The sequence below is a fragment of the Papio anubis genome, chromosome 1, assembly GCF_008728515.1.
Source record: "Papio anubis isolate 15944 chromosome 1, Panubis1.0, whole genome shotgun sequence".
Taxonomy (NCBI): Eukaryota; Metazoa; Chordata; class Mammalia; order Primates; family Cercopithecidae; genus Papio; species Papio anubis.
The window spans coordinates 82,502,152-82,525,269 of NC_044976.1; the positions used below are offsets into that span (position 1 = coordinate 82,502,152).

The 23,118-nt window shown below is 35.8% G+C and overlaps 1 protein-coding gene and 1 pseudogene across 7 annotated transcripts in view; one reads left to right on the plus strand and one right to left on the minus strand.

Annotated features, from left to right (window-relative positions):
• Positions 1-23,118, plus strand: part of PRKACB (protein kinase cAMP-activated catalytic subunit beta) — a 166,308-nt gene that overhangs the window by 55,739 nt on the left and 87,451 nt on the right. Inside the window, exon 1 of one of the 7 annotated variants that reach the window (XM_031650319.1) lies at positions 22,189-22,547. The exons of 2 other annotated variants lie outside the window; for them this stretch is intronic. In XM_031650319.1, coding sequence (XP_031506179.1) covers positions 22,361-22,547 — 187 coding nt within the window. In that variant the 5' untranslated portion in view covers positions 22,189-22,360. Of the gene's footprint in view, positions 1-22,188; positions 22,548-23,118 lie in introns of those variants that run through there. 4 more of the 7 variants (XM_031650320.1, XM_031650322.1, XM_031650301.1 and 1 more) reach the window with 4 other exon arrangements.
• On the minus strand, positions 11,983-14,017 carry LOC108584046 (annotated as a pseudogene).

Below are 23,118 nucleotides of genomic sequence, written 5' to 3' on the forward strand. Positions count from 1 at the left end.
GCCCATGTAATTTTCTGTGATTATGGAAATGTTTGATGTTGGCACTGTCTAAAAGGTGGCCATTTAGCTACATATGGCTGTTGAACACTTGAAATCATGGCTCATGTGACTGAGGAACTAAATTTTTAATTTTATTTAGTTTTAATTTGCATAACCATGTGTCACTAGTGACTATAACATTGGACAGTGTACTATAGACTCAAACATATGAATAAAAGCAATTTGAATTCCTGTAAGAAAAATTAGAGAATATTTACCTTTCAAGTACAACATATGTTTTGAGCAATTGAATATTCTTACATTAGAATTGTGAGATTAAATAAATTTCCATTTCTTTTTATATTGAATAATAATATCATTGTTTTCACATATTGTGTTAACTTAATGCTTAATATTCAGCACAATTATAAACTTTTTTAGTTTACTTTGAGATATATATTACTATTATAATTTTAGGTATTCTGGTGGGTCCAAGGATAAAAAATATGGTGTGATTGTGAAAATTTGTTTATATAATTGAAAATATATCCGTTTGCCAAGTGTGAATCAAGTTCATATTAATAATGGCACCATACTTGATAGTAGTAATCATGAAATTTTGTATAAAATTACATTTTTAAAAGAAATGTATGCATGTAACTTTTTGTCTCATAAAGTACTGTGACAAAAGTACTACAACTTTACTGTGGATTTACTTAGAGAAATGTATGTTAATTTTATACTGAGATTAAGGTGAAGCATATTGAAAGTCAAACTTTATCTTTTACATTTTTTATTTCTAAATCTATTATTAAATTATTAAAATCAGAAGTGATGAGATTAGATTCTAGTTCCAGTTAACATGGAGTAAGTAAATGCACATCACTATATTCCTCCCACTGATTATGCAAAAAAAAAAAACATTCTGAACAGAATACATAAAGTAGCTGTGGAAAGACTTTGAAAAGTAAATATAGCAGGAAGATTGGAAAGGGAAACCAAAACTTGAAAGGAGACAAATACAGTAGTGAATTTCCTACTTTTAAGAATTTCTTCCTACATCCTCCAGCTTAGACTCAAGGCAGTCCAAATTCCAGAACTGTACAGTGGATTCAGACAGAAAATGCTCCAAGAGAAACTCTTTCTCTAATGAGAGACCCTGTAAGGAAATCCCGTGACAAGGAAAAAAATGAATGAAATTCCATTTGTTTATTTGTTTTCTGGTCCTGCTTTGAGACAAGATACACTCCTAAAACTGCTCTCCTGCGTCAGTGGCAATAGCAACAGTGACCAAACGAGTACCTCAAATTATGAGAAAGAATAGAAACGACCCAGAAAAGAGTCAGTGAATTAGAACAGAAGATCAGAAGAAATTGTCTATTGTAAACAACAGGAAAACATTTGTTTAATAAAGGGAAAAGAGCCTTAAGAATCTGTAGAACAATATAAAAATGTCTAACCCTATAGGTCTTTGAAATCACAGTAGGAGAGGAAAGAGATTGCTGCAGAAATTTTTTAAAAATTGAATATGTAATGGCTGAAAACTTCTCAAATTTGGCAACTGACATAAATTTACAGATTGAAGAAGCTTAGTGAATGCCACGAAAACTACATACAAAGATATAACCAAATTACTGGAAACCAAAGAGATAATTCATCAACAGCAGTGCTGCTTTAAAAGAAATGCTAAAGAAAGTTATTTAAACAGAAAAGAAGTGATACCAAAGAGAAACTTGGAACTTCATGAAGGAAGGAAAAGCAACAAAAATAATGCATATCTGGATAAATATAATAGATTGTTTTTTCTCCTCTTAAGTTCATTAAGATATGTATAATGGTAGAAATAAAAAGTTACAATATTGTCTGCTGGGGTTTCCAATGTATGTAGGTTGGAAACAACTAACAGTATGAAGGAGACAAATTTAAAGAACCAAATGTCTGTAAGGTTTATAAATTACCCTTGAAGTGATACAATTTTAATTCTAGCCATGTGTGGTGGCTCACACCTGTAATCCCAGCACTTTTGGAGGCCGAGGCAGGCAGATCACCTGAGGTCGGGAGTTTGAGACCAGCCTGACCAACATGGAGAAACCCCCTCTTTACTAAAAATACAAAATTAGCTGGGCATTGGTGGTGCATGCCTGAAATCCCAGCTACTCAGGAGCTGAGGCAGGAGAATTGGTTGAACCTGGGAGGCAGAGGTTGCAGTAAGCCGAGATGGCACCACTGCACTCCAGCCTGGGCAACATGAGCAAAACTCCATCTTGAAAAATAATAATAATAATAATTCTAAGTAGACTTTGAAAAATGAAGTACATATATTGAAATCTCTAGAACAACATCAAAAAAGGAAAGAAAGCAACTGTGCAAATGTGCAGATGTTCAAGTAATTCAAAAGAAGGCAGAGAATGTGAAATGGGAATGAAAAACAGAGAGAAGAGACTTCATTTTCAGCACTGACATATAAAGAACCTAGAACTTACCACTAGCATTCTTACAAGATAAAGTTAAAAAACTGAGAATCAGTGTTTTCTTTTTCCCACCCCCCCCACCCAATCAGAGAACTGAGATTGCAGGGCAACCACTAGCCTGAAATCTGGAGAGAAAAGCAAATCCAGAGACTCATGGCAGAGATCTGCTTACCTAGAGCCAAAGCCACTGGAGCCATAAATTGGCGGGAACATTTAAATGATAGTTTCGACAAATTGCTGGAGGCTGAGTGTGGACTAACATGGGACTGTGACACCTCTGGGAGCAGCAGTCTTAGGGAGGCCCCCACGCTTTCATGGGTTTTGCTTCCAGGTATTTTATCAGGTATTAGGGGAACTAGCCCCCGATATTTCAACGTAGGTTCTTTTCTGTTTTCCCTAAGTGTCAGCCGGTCTGAGACATAAAGGGAAAGAGTACAAAAGAGAGAAATTTTAAAGCTGGGTGTCCGGGGGAGACATCATATGTCAGCAGGTTCCATGATGCCCCCCAAGCCACAAAACCAGCAAGTTTTTATTATGGATTTCAGAAGGGAGGGAATGTACAAATAGGGTGTGGGTCTAGGAGATCACATGCTTCACAGGGCAATAAAATATCACAAGGCAAATGGGGGCAGAGTTAGATCACAGGACCAGGGTGAAATTAGAATTGTATGAAGTTTCATGTCCCACTGGGCATGCATTGTCATTGATAACATCTTATCAGGAGACAGGGTTTGAGACCAGACAACCGGTCTGATTAAAATTTACTAGGCAGGAATTTCCTCATCCTAATTGGCCTGGGGGCACTACAGGAGACTGGGGCTTATTTCATCCCTTATCTGCAACCGTGAAAGACAGACATTCCTAGAGTGGCCATTTTAGAGACCTCCCCCTAGGAATGCATTCTCTTTCTCAGGGCTGTTCCTTGCTGAGAAAAAGAATTCAGCGATATTTCTCCTATTTGCTTTTGTAAGAAGAGAAATATGACTCTGCTCTGCCCGGCCCCTCAGGCAGTCAGGCCCAATGGTTATCTCCCTTGTTGCCTGAACATCGCTGTTATCCTGTTCTTTTTTCAAGGTGCCCATATTTCATATCGTTTAAACACACATGCTTTACGAACACTTTGTGCAGTTAATGCAATCATCACAGGGTCCTGAGGCGACATCCAGCCTCAGCTTACGAAGATGATGGGATTAAGAAATTAAAGTAAAGGCAGGTATAGGAAATCACAAGAGTATTGATTGGGGAAGTGATAAATGTCTATGAAATTTTCGCAATTTATGTTCAGAGATTGTAGTAAAGACAGGCGTAAGAAATTATAAAAGTATTAATTTGGGGAACTAATAAATGTCCATGAAATCTTCACAATTTATGTTCTTCTGTCATGGCCTCAGCAGGTCCCTCTGTTTGGGGTCCCTGACTTCCCGCAAAAATCAGATACTTCATATTCTCATGAAGATCCTGGAAAAGGTCTCCTTGTAGTTTTTGCAGAGGGAGGAAGGGTAATCATTATGAAATACACCCAGAGTATTCTCCAACAAAGGTCTACTCTTTAGGGGAAAATATATTATTAGACCCCTGTCCTGGTTTGGGGAGGGAATTTCTCCCACTTCAGCTCCCTCTAGCCTTCCTGTGTCACTTTCAGTGGGGGAGAATGTATACCACTGGAGAAATGCCCATGAAGATCACAGCTCAGAGAAAATAGGCAAAGTAAAACATGAAGGTTTAATCCTAAAATTATAAACTGTTTTTCATTCCCTATACCTTACTATCATACCAACAGAGCTCTGGTATAATAACAATGCATTTCAGCTGGAAGAGCTGCAAGGATGGACTCTTTTCTGAGGACAAGTACTGAGACAAGCTCAAAGTCAATGGATGAGACAAACATAAGGATACTAGAGGAACTTGAAGTTTCTGACATCTATAGCAGACATTAAACACAGCTTACCTCTTGGCCAGATTAATAAATCCACATCATAAGTTTACCTTTGTTCTTATTACTCAGTGCAACAGGGTGAACTTTCAACAACAACAACAAAAATTAGAAGGCACACCTAAAGGCAAGAAAAAACAGTCTGTAGAGATAAAGCAAGAATCAGAACCAGACTCAGATGTTACAGATATGCAAATTATCAGCTAAGGAATATAAAATAACCATGATAAATATGTTAATGGCCCTAATGGAAAAAGTAGACATCATGTAGGAGCACATGAGATACATAAACAGAGAGACACTAAGAAAAGATCAAAAGGAAATGCTAGGCATAAAAAACACTATAACAGAAATGAATGCCATTGATAGACTTATCAATGGAATGGGCACTGCTGGGGAAAGAATCAGTGAGACTGAAGATAGGTCAATGGGAACTCCCTAAAGTGAAATATAAAGAGAAAAAATAATGAGAAAACAGAAACAGAGCATCCAAGAATGGTGGGACATTTTTAAAAGGTATATAATTTATCTATCATTGGCGTACCAGAAGAAGAAGAAAGAAGAAATATGTGAAGTAATAATGGCCAAGAATGTTACAAAATCAATGACAGACTTTAAAATATAGATCCAGGAACCTCAAAAAATATCAAGCAGAATGAATGATAAAGTAACTAAACTATGCACATTATATTCAAACTGCAGAAAACCAAAAACTAAGAAAAAATCTTGAAAGAAGCAAGAGCATGGAAGGGAAAATAAAAACTTACCTATAGAAGAACAGAATAATAATTATGCAGACTTCTCATCACCATGCAAGCAAGAAGAGAGTGGAGCAAAATATTTTAAAAGTTGAAAGAAAAAAAATACTCACTGACCTATAATTACATATCTGTGAAGTTAACCTTCAAAACTGAAGGACAAATAAAATAAATACCTTCTCAAACAAATACTATGGTTATTCATTGCCAACAGACCTGAAACTCATATCTACATAAAGAAAGGAAAATAATGATAAAAGAAAAAAAATGAAGGTAAAATAAGAATCTTTTATTTTTCTTATTCCTCATTAATCTAAAAGAAACTGTTTAAAGTAACAGTAGGTACAACGTACTGGGTGATAATGAAACAGGAAGTTTTCCCTGACACCTTTGTGGTGGGGTGGGGGGGAACTGGAGTGCTGGTGCTGGAGGTAGTTGGCTGCTTTGGCCAGCTTCACTTGGCATCACTTGGCTTCACTCGCTCAGATCTGCTGCACTTTACCCCTTGCAGGAGGGGGAGCACAGCTGAGCCAGTGCAGGAGCCAAGACGAGTGCTTCTGGACACTGGCAGGAGCCAAACTCCATGCGGGCCATGGCAGCATCTAGTGAGGGAGTACCTGCAACCCTTCAAAGCCCCAGAAGTAGTGTTACAGTCAGCACTCTTTTGACTTTGCCGTCCATGGATGGCTTACGTGTTTAACAGGTCAGTGTACCCTTTGCTTTTTCACAAGGTCAGAGAGTGTGATAGCCTTGAAAGATTAGGTTGGATGAATGAATTGAAGGATAGTAAGTGTGGGGAATTTTATTGCTGATGGAAGTGCCTCTCAGTGGGAAAGGGAGCTGGAATGGGGATGGAGTGGGAAAGTATTCTCCCCTTGAAGTCTCTCCGACCAGACTCTTCTCTGAAGTCCCACTGTCAAGCCATCCCTCTGAAGTCAGGCTGCTTCTCTCCAACTTTCAGCTGCTGTTTCTCCTCTCCACATTTGGCTGCTTCTCCTCTGCCAGCTGGGTCAGGGCATTTTATGGATACAGGATTTGGCACAGGGCTGGCCATGGGTGGTTTTGGAAAAGGCAACATTCAAGCGGGAAAACAGGAATGTATGTTCTCACTTTGGGCCATGCTTCCAGGCTTGAGGGTGGGGCCTTAGCCAGGGACCCCGCCCTTTTCTGCCTAGAATTTTTCTGCCTCTTGTTCTTACCAATAATACCATATGGACAAGGGAAATGAATGACTGCAATGTTATAAGAGATGGTAGAAAGTATTTGGGAATACTCTGTTACAAAGTACATGTACTGCAAAGAAAACAGTATAGTGTTCTATTTGAAGGTGGACTTAGATTAGTTAAAAATGAATACTGCAAACTGTGGGACAACCACTAAAAAAAAATTCTACAAAGAGGTATAACTGAAATGTTAAGAGACACGATTAAATAGAATCATATAAAATGTTCATTTAAAACCAGAAGAGGAGGACAAATAGGATGGGGAAGAAAGAATAAAGTCAACTGTTAGAAACAGTTACAAACTAGGTGGATATTAATATGACTATGTCAGTAGTCACTTTAAATGTGAATGTTGTAAACATCCATTAAAAGACAGTTCAGAGTGGATAAAAACGAAGCTCATTTTAGAAAAGCAAGACTTTGTCCCATCTCTTATGACATAGCAGTTATTCATTTTCCTTGTCCATACTGAAATTTTCACCCAGTATTTTGTTACTATTGTTACTTTAAAAGTTTCTTTTAGACCAGTGGGGAATAAATACTTATTTTACCTTCATTTTTTCTTTTATGATTTTTTAAAGCAAGCTATGCATTGTCTGTAAGAAGCTCACTTTAAATATAAAGAATAGGTAAGGTAAAAAGGAGAGAGACGGAGAAAGATATACCATATAATCACTAACCAAAAGGAAGCTAAAGTAGCTATATACATTTCAGAGAAAACAAATTTCAGAGCAATAAAAATCAGGGATTTAAAAAGGTCGGGGGAGCATTGCATACAGTCAATTCTCCAAAAAGACTTATCAATCCTGAATATATGAACTTAACAACAAAGTATCGAAATACGTGAAGCAAAAGCTGACAGAAGTGAGAGGAAAAACAGCCAACTCCACTATTACAGTTGAAGACTTCAACACTCCTCTTTCAATTATTGATATAGATTAAGCAGGCAAAAAATCAGTGTAAGTACGTAATTGACCTGAACAGCACTATCAATTTGATGTAATTAGCATTCATTAAATGCTCCATTTAACATTAGCAAAATATACATTTTTTTTCTTCAGCTTTTACCAAGATAGACCACATTCTTGGCTGTAATTTTAATAAATCTTTTAAGATAGTAATCATGCAAAGTATGTTCTTAGACCATAGTGGAATTAAACTAGGAATCAGTAACAGGAAGAAAGCTGGAAATTAGTTAAAGAACATATTTCTAAATAACACATGGGTCGAAGAAGCCTCCAGAGGAATTTTTAAATATTTTAAGCTAAATGATAATCAGTGTACAATTTATCAAATTTTTTGCAATTTAGTAAAAGCAGTGCTTAGGGGAAAATTTATAGCCTTAAATGCAGATTCTAGAAAAGAAGAAAGATCTAAAATCAGTAACAAAAGGTTCTACCTTAGAAAACTAGAGAAACAAGCAATTTAAGCCCAATGCAAGCAAAATAAAAGAAATAATAAAAAGTAGAGCAGAAATTATTGAAATGGAAATCAATAAAGTCAACAAAACTAAAAGTTATTTGAAAAAAAATCAATAAAATTGATAAAATTCTAGCCATGGTAAGGAAGAATAAAAGAAGATAGAAATTACCAATATCAGAAATGAAAGCTGGATCTTCACTGAAGCATCCTTGGGCATTAAAAAGATAAAGGAATACTATGAAAAACTTTATGCCCCAAAATTTGATAAATGAAATGGACCAATTCCTACAAACTATCAAAACTTACATAAGTGTCAATGTATCTGAATGCTTCTATAGATTTTATAAATTGAATGAATTATTTAAAAATTATAATTAATAATTTAATATAATATAATTAATTAATATTATAATTAGTATAATATAATTAATAATCAGGACCAGATGAAGTCATTGGTGAAATATATGAAATAAATATCAATTCTAAGATAACAAACAACCCAATGAAAAGTAGACAAAAATCTGCACAGCCATCTTATTAAAGATATAGATGTCAAATAAGCATATGAAAATATATTCAATATTATTTGTCAAATTGCAAATTTAAAACAATGAGATACCACTGTACACTTACCAGAATGGCTAAAGCCACACACACACACACACACACACGCACACTCACCCTCTGACTGCCAATGTGACAAGATGCAGAGCAACATAAACTCTTTTTCATTGCTGGTGGTAACAAAAATGGCACAACCACTTTGGAAGACAGTTTGGCAATTTATTGAAAAATCAAGTATAGTTTTACCACACAATCTAGCAATCACACTTGTAGGTATTTAACCGATTTAAAAACAATATCCACACGAAAACCTGCACATGAAAACTGCACATTATAGCTTCATTCATAATTGCCAAAAACTGGGAGCAACCAAAATGTCCTTCAGTAGGTGAATGGATAAACAACCTGTGATATATCCATTGATATGGCTAGGCTTTGTTTCACCATTCAAATCTCATCATGAATTGTAATCCCCATAATCACCATGTGTCAAAGAAGAAACCAGGTGGAGGTAATTGAATCATGGAGGTGGTTTTCCCCATGCTGTACTCATGATAGTGAGTTCTTACGAAATCTGCTCTTTTTATTAGGGGCTCTTCCCCGATTTGCTTGGCACTTCTCCTTCCTGCCACCTTGTGAAGAAGGTGCCTTGCTTCCTTTTCACCTTCTGCTGTGATTGTAAGTTTCCTGAGGCCTTCCCAGCCATGCTGAACTGAGTCAATCAAACCCGTTTCCTCTATAAATTACGCAGTCTCGAACAGTTCTTTATAGCAGCATGAAAACAGACTAATACATTCATATGATCAAATATTATTGAATTATATAAAAGAGCTATAAAGCCATGAAAAGACATGGATAAATTTTAAATACATATTACTAAGTGATAAAAACACTGAAAAGTCTGTATACTTCATGATTGCAGTTATATGACATTCTGGAAAAGGCAAAACTCAGCAATAGTAAAAAATATCATTGGGTGCCAAGGTTCAGGGAAACACAGATTAATTAGGGTTGTAAAATTATTGGATACTTGGCATTATGCATTTGTCCAAACTCACAGCGTTTACAGCACAAAGAGCAAGTCTTAATGTATACAAACTTTAAAAAACCTCATTTAGAAGGTTGATGGATCTCAGGATGAAATGCAGGAGATGCAAAAATAATCTAACTGTAGTACAAATGTATGAAACAACCTACTGAAGCAAATGGAGATAAAATGTGTTGACTTAAGTTACCTTGCAAATAAGTGAAGTCTGTAAGACTGGAGGCAAAGGAGTACTGTACTCTAGTTGATAAAGTTGTTTTCCATGGGAATAAAGTTGTTAACCTACCTACCAGGTTAACAATTCTGATATTTCTATATGTATATACTGAAATTGAACAAGTAAATAAGTTGATGGTGGGTGGTGGGAGCCAGGTTTCTCTCTATGGGAGTAGGATTTACAGATAAGCAAGGGGAGGCAGCTAGAAGAAATCGTGTAGTAATGCATTAGAGCTGGAAACCAGAATGAACTTATGCTTTGCTTATAGACACAGTTACATATGGAAATACTTATAGATAAGGGAATATGCAAATGTTAGTATACACATATATTTCCTTGCTCTCAGAAAAGAGGGCCTAGAAGCAATAACACCCCAGTGGATGAATGTACCCACTTCCCAGATCTTGATTTCTAAGACCATTCTCCAATAAAAGGAACTAAGGCTCCTTGGAGAAATGCCTGATTCTAGGGCTGGGGCAGGAAATACACAAAGTGAGCATGGGGCATCTTGTAGTGCTAGAAAGTAAGGAAGTGCTCAAACACATACACATGTATGTATGCATGCACACATACACAATGATGGAGGCATATCAAAGGGACATAGGAGAAAATTGATGGAAATTCCCATGGTCAAAGTGGAATAATTTGACCAACAAAATAAATAATGTAATGTTGTATAAATGCCACAGGCATTAAAAGAGTACTAAGGGGATATTAGAAACAACTTTATTCACACAAAGTTGACAACTTAGACCATTTCTTGAAATTGACCATTTGAAATGACCATTTCTTGAAAGTTGAAATAGACTATTTCTTGAAAGACACAAACTACCAATATTCATTTGGGATGAAATTGATAACTCAATAATACTATGTCTATTGAAGACATTGTATTAGTTTTTGTAATCTTCAAAAAAAAAAAAAAAGAAAGAAAAACACTGTCCCAGATAGTTCTGGGAAAACTACAAAACATTTAAGGAAGAAATACCAATTCTCACAGTTTCTTCTGGAAAAATATAAGACAGGATACTTCTCAACTTATTTTATGAAGCCAATCTTAACCTGCTACCAAAATCATGCAAAGATGGCACATGAAAATAAAACTACCAAACAATATATCTTTATGAACACAAACAGAAAAATCCACAATAAAATATTAGTAAGTTGAATCCAGCAATATATACAAGGAATATTACACCAAGACCAAAAGGTGTTCATTCTGATAATTCAAGGTTGGTTCAATATTTGAAAATTAATCTGTGCAACCCACCACATTAGTAGACTAAAAAGGTAAAACCACATGGTTTTATCAACAAATGCTGAAAACGCATTAAGTAAAATTCAGCATCCTTCTAAGATAACTCTCTGCTAACCCAGGAATAAAAAGAAAAATCTCAATAAGGGGCATCTACACAACAGTGTCTACAGCTAACATTGTAGTAGTTAATGATGAAAAACTGAATGCTTTCTTCCTAAGACTTGGAATAAGGCAAGGATGTTCACTCTTACCACTCTTGTTCAACACTGCACTGTAATTCTTGACCAACGCAATAAGACAAGACAAATAAATAAAAGGCATACAGATTAGAAATAGTTTCTGTTGAAAGATGACATGACTGCCTACATAGAAAATTCCAAGAAATCTACAAAAAGAAAGTCTCCTAAAACTGAGTTTAGCAAAAGTAATATATAAAAATAATATATAGTAGCAATGCACAATATATTAGGTTGGTACAAAAGTAATAGAGGGTTTTGCCATTGAAAGTAATGGTGAAAACCACAATTACTTGTGCACCAATCTAATAAAACATTGTTTAGTGTAATATTGTTTTTTAATAAAATAATTTTGTAAAAGAGTCCATCAAGATATTGTATAGAAAATGTACACTAGGGTAATATATATACATTTCATAAAAATAGAATACATCTTGGCAATTGCTTAGTCTATTACCACCATGTACAGTGGATTGACATTTAACATTTATGTTAATTTGAACATATGAGATTTTTAATAAAACAAACCTGTCCCACTGGTATCTTTAAAAATTGTTTTAATTGACAGGAAAATAAAAAAAAATTCTGGAATGTAAAAGTTATGAACATAACTGGATGAAAGTTTATATTAAAATGTTAAAGTTCCATGCCATGAACAATTGTCATGAGGGCAAAGCGATTTTTTAAAACTTTTATCATAAGTAGTTCAGCTGATCTCATAAAATCACTGATCAAACAAGACTTCTAGTAGCTGTACTATATTTTTAAAAATGAGTTGTGTTTTTCTCCTTAAAATGAACATAGGTAACTCCTATTAAAATGTATCAATACTTACAAAAATCTCCATAAGTTATTTTATAAACTTTGATCAAAATACTTAGTAACTAATTTTATGATTCTAAAAATAGTCAAATGCTCAAAAATTCTATTTGACTTTGAATCAGTTGTTTTTGTTTTTTGTTGTTTGGTTTGGCTTTCAGAAAAATGATCTTAGGTACTACACAACTAAAAACCTGATATGTCCTGTTAGATGTTCAGAATAATCTTTGGGAAATAACTGCTCCAATGTAATAAATAAAATAATAAGGGACTTTTCCAGACCATACTTCAAGATATGACCATGGTGGGATCATGAAAACACCTCAGAAGTACCAAGGAAGGCACACAAAACAGAGTGTAACACCATTTTCAAGTTGCCAAGATTGCAACTGTTCAAGAGACGGTAATTTGAAAGGGTGCTGGATTGCCATGATTAATGTGGTTTAAATATGTGGAATAGGCTTTGGAGAGTTCCTTAGTATGGATAGGCAGACATAGCTGTATAAACTATGAATGTGGTCTGATACTCAGTGGTCCCATTGGCACTGTAGGATGAGGCTCAGACCCTCATGTGGTAGGTCTCTGCTTCTCATAGTGGTTGTGTTGTATACACCACTCCTTTTCATCCCTCAAGGCAAAAGGGACAGTCTGTTCCTCATCTACCATGAGAAAAGTTGTCCTGGGATGCATCACTCCATCCTGCGTGTATGCAACCAGCCGGATTAAAGCTTGATTGGTGGCTATTCCACATGGGAGGGAGATGAGTTTGTATTCCAAAGCATATAGACTCAAGGCACATTCCAAATCACTGGGTGGACAGTTCTTGAGGCAGAACCCTGAAACAGGATCACGTTGGTAGTTGGGTGGACAGGGTGTACTGATGCACTGGTAACTTCCTCTCCTGTTGAAGCACATGCGATTGGGCCCACAGTGTACATTCTGCTCCAGGCACTCATCATTATCTTGGCATGTCTTTCCACTGAGTGTGAGTTAATAGCCAGGTGGGCAGATGCATTGATAACTTCCAAAGGTATTCTAACACTCATGCTGGCAGGCATCTGTATTTTCACATTTATCAGTATCCATGCAGGGTCTTCCAACTCCTTGAGACCGATAACCTCTTGGGCATACACAACAATAGCTGCCTCTTGTATTCTCACATATCTGGTTATATCTGCACTGATGGGTCCCATCTTTACATTCATCAATATCAAGACAGGTTTCATTTTCTGCCTTGGTCATTCCATTTGGACAAAGATCAATGCACTTAAAGCCACCATGGGTGTTCTTACAGTGTTGATCTGGTCTGCATACATTCTGTCTGCACTCGTTCACGTCTATGCATTTTCTGCCTTTGAGCTGATACCCAGGTTCACATCCAAGGTGGAAACTTCCTATGGCATTGAAACAGAGCTGGTGACAGGGGCTGGATTCTTGACATTCATTAGTATCTTGACAACTCAGCCCATCAGAGGTTCTTCAAAAGCCAGTTCCACAATGGGACACGCAGCGATAGGATCCAATCATATTGTCACAGTCCTGACCAGCGTGGCAGGTGTGCCTACCCAAAGCACACTCATCAGTATCTTGACAAGTTCTTCATCTACAGCCACGGTGGGGCCTTTAGGGCAGGGGCAGTAGTAGGTCCCCATGGCATTGAGGCAAGTATGGGAGCAGGGATTCCCTGCTGCACATTCATCCTCATCAGCACAAAAAGGTCCAACTGAGTCTAAGGTAAACCCAGAGGGGCACTGATTACTGCGATCTCCTTTGGATATTGAAGCATGAATTTTAAAACGCAGTGTCTCTTCTAACTGGTTATAGTCAGATTCCACAGAGGATGCATGAAGTGTTTCAACCAAGAAAGGCATTTTTCCCCGTGCCTAATCATAGAAAACGGTGTAGTTCCATGTGTATGGGATGCTGATGCAATCAATGGTGAACAGCCGGGTTGAGTAGGCATACAGCTGTCCAGAACCTGTTTGAATGTAGTCCTCTGTGTAATCCATGAGTGAGAACATGAGGTGTTTTGTTTTCTGTCCTTGCGATAGTTTGCTCAGAATGGTGGTTTCCAGCTTCATCCATGTCCCTACAAAGGACATGAACTCAGCCTTTTTTATGGCTGCATAGTATTCCATGGTTTATATGTGCCACATTTTCTTAATCCAGTCTATCACTGATGGACATTTGGGTTGGTTCCAAGTCTTTGCTATTGTGAATAGTGCTGCAATAAACATACGTGTGCATGTGTCTTTATAGCAGCATGATTTATAATCCTTTGGGTATATACCCAGTAATGGGATGGCTGGGTCAAATGGTATTTCTAGTTCTAGATCCTTGAGGAATCGCCACACTGTCTTCCACAATGGTCAAACTAGTTTACAGTCCCACCAACAGTGTAAAAGTGTTCCTATTTCTCCACATCCTCTCCAGCACCTGTTGTTTCCTGGCTTTTTAATGATTGCCATTCTAACTGGTGTGAGATGGTATCTCATTGTGGTTTTGATTGGCATTTCTCTGATGACCAGTGATGATGAGCATTTTTTCATGTGTCTATTGGCTGCATAAATGTCTTCTTTTGAGAAGTGTCTGTTCATATCCTTCACCCACTTTTTGATGGGGTTGTTTGTTTTTTTCTTGTAAATATGTTTGAGTTCTTTGTAGATTCTGGATATTAGCCCTTTGTCAGATGAGTAGATTGCAAAAATTATCTCCCATTCTGTAGGTTGCCTATTCACTCTGATGGTAGTTTCTTTTGCTGTGCAGAAGCTCTTTAGTTTAATTAGATCCCATTTGTCAATTTTGGCTTTTGTTTCCGTTGCTTTTGGTGTTTTAGACATGAAGTCTTTGCCCATGCCTATGTCCTGAATGATATTGTCTAGGTTTTCTTCTAGGGATTTTATGATTTTATGTCTAACATTTAAGTGTTTAATCCATCTTAAGTTAATTTTTGTATAAGGTGTAAGGAAGGGATTCAGTTTCAGCTTTCTACATATGGCTAGCCAGTTTTCCCATCACCATATTTAAATAGGGAATCCTTTCCCTATTTCTCATTTTTGTCAGATTTGTCAAAGATCAGATGGTTGTAGATGTGTGGTATTATTTCTGAAGACTCTGTTCTGTTCCATTGGTCTATATCTTTGTTTTGGTACCAGTACCATGCTGTTTTGATTACTGTACTCTTGTAGTATAGTTTGAAGTCTGATAGTGTGATGTCTCCAGCTTTGTTCTTTTTGCTTAGGATTGTCTTCGCAATGCAGGCTCTTTTTTGGTTCCATATGAACTTTAAAGTAGTTTTTTTCCAATTCTGTGAAGAAAGGCATTGGTAGCTTAATGGAGATGGCATTGAATCTATAAATTACCTTGGGCAGTATGGCCATTTTCATGATATTGATTCTTCCAATCTATGAGCATGGAATGTTCTTCCATTTGTTTGTGTCCTCTTATTTTGTTTAGCACTGGTTTGTAGTTCTCCTTGAAGACGTCCTTCATATCCCTTGTAAGTTGGATTCCTAGGTATTTTATTCACTTTGAAGCAATTGTGAATGGGAGTTCACTCATGATTTGGCTCTCTCTTTGTCTGTTATTGGTGTATAAGAATGCTTGTGATTTTTGCACACTGATTTTGTATCCCAAGACTTTGCTGAAGTTGCTTATCAGCTTAAGGAGATTCTGGGCTGAGACGATGGGGTTTTCTAAATATACAATCATGTCATCTGCAAACAGGGACAATTTGACTTACTCTTTTCCTAATTGAATACCCTTTATTTCTTTCTCCCACTTGATTGCCCTGGCCAGAACTTCCAACACTGTGTTGAATAGGAGTGGTGAGAGAGGGCGTCCCTGTCTTGTGCCAGTTTTCAAAGGGAATGCGTCCAGTTTTTGCCCATTCAGTATGATATTGACTGTGGGTTTGTCATAAATAGCTCTTATTATTTTGAGATATATCCCATCAATACCGAATTTAATTGAGAGTTTTTAGCATGAAGGGCTGTTGAATTTTGTCAAAGGCCGTTTCTGCATCTATTGAGATAATCGTGTGGTTTTTGTCTTTGGTTGTTTATGTGCTGGATTACGTTTATTGATCTGCGTGTGTTGAACCAGCCTTGCATCCCAGGGATGAAGCCCACTTGTTCATGGTGGATAAGCTTTTTGATGTGCTACTGGATTTGGTTTGCCAGTATTTTATTGAGGATTTTTGCATCGATATTCATCAGGGATATTGGGCTAAAATTCTCCTTTTTTGTTGTGTCTCTGCCAGGCTTTGGTATCAGGGTGATGTTGGCCTCATAAAATGAGTTAGAGAGGATTCCCTCTTTTTCTATTGATTGGAATAGTTTCAGAAGGAATGATACCAGCTCTTCCTTGTACCTCAGGTAGAATTTGGCTGTGAATTCTTTTTTGGTTGGTAGGCTATTAATTATTGCCTCAATTTCAGAGCCTGTTATTGGTCTATTCAGGGATCCAACTTCTTCCTGGTTTAGTCTTGAGAGAGTGTAAGTGTCCAGAAAATTATCCATTTCTTCTAGGTTTTCTAGTTTATTTGCATAGAGGTGTTTATAATATTCTCTAGTGGTAGTTTGTATTTCCGTGGGGTCGGTGGTGATATCCCCTTTATCATTTTTTATTGCATCTATTTGATTCTTCTCTCTTTTCTTCTTTATTAGTCTTGCTAGTGGTCTGTCAATTTTGTTGATCTTTTCAAAAAATCAGCTCCTGGATTCACTGATTTTTTTGAAGGGTTTTTTATGTCTGTATCTTCTTCGGTTCTCCTCTGATCTTAGTTATCTCTTGCCTTCTGCTAGCTTTTGAATGTGTTTGCTCTTGCTTCTCTACTTCTTTTAATTGTGATGTTAGGGTGTCAATTTTAGATCTTTCCTGCTTTTTCTTGTGGGCATTTAGTGCTATAAATTTCCCTCTACACACTGCTTTAAATGTGTCCCAGAGATTCTGGTATGTTGTATCTTTGTTCTCATTGGTTTCAAATAACATCTTTACTTCTGCCTTCATTTCATTAGGTACCCAGTAGTCATTCAGGAACAGGTTGTTCTGTTTCCATGTAGTTGAGCTGTTTTGATTGAGTTTCTTAGTCCTGAGTTCTAGTTTGATTGCCCTGTGGTCTGAGAGACAGTTTGTTATAATTTCTGTTCTTGTACATTTGCTGAAGAGTGTTTTACTTCCAATTATGTCGTCAGTTTTGGAATAAGTGCGATGTGGTGCTGAGAAGAATGTATATTCTGTTGAGTTGGGGTGGAGAGTTCTGTAGATGTCTATTAGGTCCGCTTGGTGCAGAGATGAGTTCAATTCCTGGATATCCTTGTTAACTTTCTGTCCCGTTGATCTGTCTAAAGCTGTCAGACAGGGACATTTAAATCTGCAGAGGTTTCAGCTGCCTTTTGTTTGGCTATGCCCTGCCCCCAGAGGTGGAGTCTACAGAGGTAGGCAGGCCTCTTTGAGCTGCAGTGGGCTCCACCCAGTTTGAGCTTCCCAGTGCTTTGTTTACCTCAAAACATTTTTAAAGAACTGTTTACAATAGCTCCAATTTTTAAAATACTTAGGTATAAATCTAACAAAATTATGTGCAAGATCTGTATGTTGAAAACTATAAAACACTGATTAAAGAAATCAGAAGACCCAAGTAAATGAAGAGACATGCTATGATTATGGATTGAAAAACTCAATATAGTTAAGATGTCATTTCTTCCAATAAACAGAATCCACATAAATTCCCAGCATGATTATATTTGTAGACATAGGTAAACTGATTTTAAAATTTATATGGAAAGGTGAAGAAACAGTAATAGCCAAAACAACTTAGAAAAAAACGAAAAAGGGCCCGGCACTGTGGCTCACGCCTGTAATCCCAACACTTTGGGAGGCCGAGGCGGGCAGATCATGAGGTCAGGAGATTGAGACCATCCTGGCTAACACGGTGAAACCTTGTCTCTACTAAAAATACAAAAAATTAGTTGGGCGTAGTGGCAGGCGCCGTAGTAGTCCCAGCTACTCAGGAGGCTGAGGCAGGAGAATGGTGTGAACCCAGGAGGCGGAGGTTGCAGTGAACCGAGATCACACTACTGCACTCCAGCCTGGGCGACAGAGTGAGACTCGGTCTCAAGACAAAAAGAAAAAAAAATAGAAGATTTACACTATCAGATTTCAGACTTACTAGAAAGCTATGGTAATCAAGACAGTGTAGTATTGGTGAAAGAATTGACACATATATAGACCAGTGAAAGAGAATAAAGAGTCCAGCAATAGACCCACACAAATATGGTCAATTGATTTTTGACAAAGGTGCAAATGCAATTCAACAGTAAATGGATATATAAATTGTGGTAATTCCATACAGTAGAGTTCAGCCATATAAATGAGTGAACTATTAAGATACACAACATAGATAAATCACAATTGCCATAATTTCTATAAACTTCTATACTAAATGAAAGAAGCCAATCTGAAAAGGTTACATAGTCTATAAATCCACTTATATATAACATTCTGGAAAAAGCAACACTATTACCCTGAAACCTTTATTTGAATAGCAGGAGTTATAGTCATGTCACTTGTCCTCTACATGGAGCAAATACATCATTTACATACTAAATACGTTTTCATGTTTTTCTTTTATTTAACCTTTAAACTCTAAAGTACATAGTTCTGCTTGGCTCCAAGATGATTGTAAGAAACATGGACAATGAAATTGAATGACTATAGGTGACCATCTTAATGAAAACCTTCTCATAGCAGATGTTCAGACCTGGGGCAATATATCCAAGAACCAGTCTTACCCACCACTATTCTTTCAGCCCCACTTCTTCAACCTTATTTGGAAAATAACTGCATTTAAAAAAAGTGTTTACTTCTTGTGGTAATCAGTGTCTTGCAGTACAAGGAACCCTGATCTAGGAGTCTGAAGACCTAGGTGACTTTGGGCAAGTCACTTAACATTTATAAGTTTATTTTTTGTATCTTAAAATAAGGATAATAATACCTGTGCTGCTTACTTTATTTGTAAGGATCTCATGTGCCTTACAATAATTTCACAATGGTTTTACAGAGCAAATCACTTTATATGTTGTGAAGTGCTGGTAAATGTGTCATCACTATTATTAAATAGAAGAAACCAGTATTTTGTGGCATTTCATGGCAGTTGAAGCCGGTTCAACTCTGAAATTTTCTATAATTTTAAAAATTAATGCAGAATGAATGAGGAATAAAATCAACCTCATGAAGTTGATTACTCTCTAGTTTTAAAATCTTATTTAACTGCAAGATAAGCTATTCTGGTAAATTCTGTGTGCATGGTGAGATATTTAGTGCAAGTTAAAGTTGTGGAAACACCACCAGGAAAAATAACAAGCAATATACTTCTTAAAATTAATTTCAGTTATGAAGGAATTCATAGTTTTAGTTAAAACTGCAGTTGTTTCTTTCTAGCAGTAGATGCCAGTAGAGTTCTTCTTTTTTTTTTTTTTTTAAGTCAAAAATCAAATATCCGAAGCACTTCCATAGCAGTAGCTTCCTGGTCACATTACCGTATATAGAAACACTGCTTTAAACATTAAATATTCTATTTTCTGGAAGGACTTCATAACAAATTGTAACAATTTTATTTTTAAAACAGTGCAGATTTAAAATATAGTGTTTTCAAGATACTCATCTAGTGAAGTTTACCCTTTTTGCTTTAGTAATTTTGTTTTAAAACTTATACATTGTTTTAAATAAAGTGATCTTAGTGTTCTAGTTAGGAATCTGCAATTTCTGTACTTGAGCAACATTGAATATAAATAAAAAATCTGGCTAGATATGTGTTAAAAATGAATATGGTTGAGCTGTAATGTTAGGATTAGTTTGTGTATTTGGCAATGGAATACCATGAATGTAATATTTGGGGGAGGTTAATATGTCAGAGAGGTGAATGATTAAAGAGGGTGATTGGAAGCAGGGAAAACAAGTTATTTTAAGAAGTCTACATTGGCACTGAGTAAAAATGTAATTCAAAGAATGAAAAAAATTTAGTAACAGTGTAGAGAAAAAAGGAGAAGTTCAATGATAACAGTTCTACTACTGTTGTCTCTATATATGAGCAACTTGGTGCTTGTTGGATTATCTATAAATATGGTTCCATCATAAAATAAAATTCAAACATTTTCAAGTATTCAGTGATTCTACTTAGACCTTTAAATTGTTAAAAATGAGTGAATACTTTTTTCTTTTAACATATGTTTATTGAGTATGTAATACATGCATTTATGAATTCAAGTAACTCACAATTTAGAGTCATATAAATTCATAAACAGTACCTTTTAACATAATATTATGAGATCAGTGAAAACAAAGCAGCAAAGTTTATTTTCCTAGGAAGTATGTGGCAGACTTCACTGAAGAGGTGACATTTGAACTGAGCCTTGAAGATGATTAGAATTTCCTTCAGTAGAGCAAATCAAGGGAATTCAGTAATTTTATCCACTTCTTCCCTTATAGAATCAGTCCATGCTCTGTAGATATTTATTGAAGACTACAGACATTTAATCAGTGTCTGTTTTGTGTAAGGCACTACCAGATGTTAAGAAACAAATTATTGTTATGCATACATAATATTTATACATAAAGCTACAAATTTAAGAAGTTTGTCATAGAGATGCTATTGCATATATGTTTAGATTGATATAAATTTTATTACACTAAACTAAGTATACACAAATGAGCTATTACATGGCAAAATTCATTGGTCAGTGTTTTGTTAACTGTTATTCACACATAATATTTATACATAAAGCTACAAATTGAAGTTTATCTTATAGATACTGTTACATACTTGTTTAGATTGATATAAATTCCATTACACAAAACAAAGTATACACAAAGGAGCTGTTACATGGCAAAATTCATTAGTCAGTGTTTTCTTACTGGCCTTGTATGTAGTCCTAATTTGATTACATTATTGTGCCTATTTATTTTACTTGTCACTATTGTTTCTATTTTTTATGTTTGTCAAACAGTTGGCAGTAAATCTGAAGTAAAAATTTTTTAGATAGATTGTTTTGATAGATCTTTTTATTTCTTTTCTTTCCTTCCCTTCCCTCCCCTCCCCTCTGCTTCCAAAGAGAACCACGGAAATTTCTTATCCGTTAGGGTCAAAAAACAAGTACTCAAATTTTTTGTTAAATGCCACAGGTTACTTTCTTTCCTGAAAATCAACAAGGCAAATTTTATTTAATTTTAATCAAAAGAGATGTTTTGGCCAGGCCAGGTGGCTCATGCTTGTAATCACAGCACTTTGGGAGGCCAAGGCGGGCGTATTACTTGAGGCCAGGAGTTTTCTCAAACTCCTGGCCTGGCCAACATGGAGAAACCCCATCTCTACTGAAAACACAAAAATTAGCTGGGCATGGTGGCACGCGCCTATAATCCCAGCTACTCGGGTGGCTGAGGGGTGAGAATTGCTTGAACCCAGGAGCGGAGGTCGCAGTGAGCGGAGGTCGCACCACTGCACTCCAATCTGGGGGACAGAATGAAACTCCGTTAAAAAAAAATAGATGTTTCTAAGTGAGATCACTAAATCAGGGGTTTAGGTAAGTAGTAGTCTTCAGTGGTAAGATTTTAAAATTAACATGTCTCAGCCAACTAGAAGAAACTTTTTTATCTCAATTGAAATTTCTTGCTATGGTGGATTTTATATAATTTAAATCTTGTATTTTGTTCTTTCTTTTCAAATTTTAGAATGTTTTAAAATACACCCCTGGTAATAGACATATGTCATCAGATTATAAGTTTGATAACCAGTACTGACATACTAAGTGTCTGTAGTTCCTGTATGTATTAGGCCTAAATCAATGAATTAGAAACATTCCATTTTTTTAAAGTGCTATTTCAGATCGTTTTATTTATATGTGTGATAAGTTTGTTTTGCAAGAGTTTTGTCATACCCGTATCATACTAGTTTTTTTAATGAAAAGTTAGCTGCTTATAAGGATTCATAAAATCTGTATATTAGTTGATTTCCTAGAAAAAATGCAACCTGTCTTTAGCATGTTGTATTTGGAGGACGGCTTGGCCTTCAATTGTTTGCATAGACTTGTCATACATGTTTAACTAGTTTTCCTTTATTTAAAAAATGTTCAGCCTACTATATTTATAAAGCTTTATATTTAATGTTCTCATTAGCCTATATATTAACATTAAAACATGAAACATAAAGCCTTTAGGCAGATATTGCAAGTTTTTAAAATCCTCATCTCTAGCTGAAAAGTGTTGCTAAGAAAAGCTCAGTAATGTGCTGTTTTATATTAACAGGAAACAGAACAGCAGTAGTGGTTTGAATACCCTGCAAACAGGAAGTTTGACACATGCATAGCTCTTAGCTTCTGTGTAAGAAGTTGTGAGCTCCTTCTGGAAACATTTGCAGTTACATTAAGTAAAGTGCACATGAATGGCAGCTTATAGAGAACCACCTTGTAACCAGTATACAGGTACAACTACAGCTCTTCAGAAATTGGAAGGTTTTGCTAGCCGGTTATTTCATAGACACTCTAAAGGTACTGCACATGATCAGAAAACAGCTCTGGAAAATGACAGCCTTCATTTCTCTGAACATACTGCCTTATGGGACAGATCAAGTAAGTTTTGTTTTTTAAATAATACATTATAACTAGCAACTAAAATGGTAATTGGAGTTTTACAATCAAATGTAAAGAACCCTCTTTTGTTTGTCGTTTTCTGATTTTCACAAGGACATTTTGCAAGATGAAGTTGAAAGAGTTCCATAAAAACTTGATTAAAAGTTGAGCTGAATCATTCAGCTTTCATCATTATGTGGTTTTATTTTTGACTATTTAAGTTCAATATCAGTGACAAAGTTTTCTGTAAAATTCTTACATCATTTCTAATGTACTTTTTTTGTTGTTCTTACATTAAAATGAAATAAGTTTTAGAAACAACCATCTGTTTACTTCTTAAAATGTCTTGTATTTATAAGCTTTAAACTTTGAAAGGGGCAACAAGACTCTTGAATTTATAATTACATTTCTATTGTGTTTGCCGTGGTTTTATTTTTAAATGCATGTGTGAAAGTTATTTCAGTTTTACAAACAGGAATTTCTAAAATAAAACCATAATTATTCTATCTAAATTCTTACACTTACAACATTTATGGATATCAAAAACTTTATAATTACATTTTATGCTATT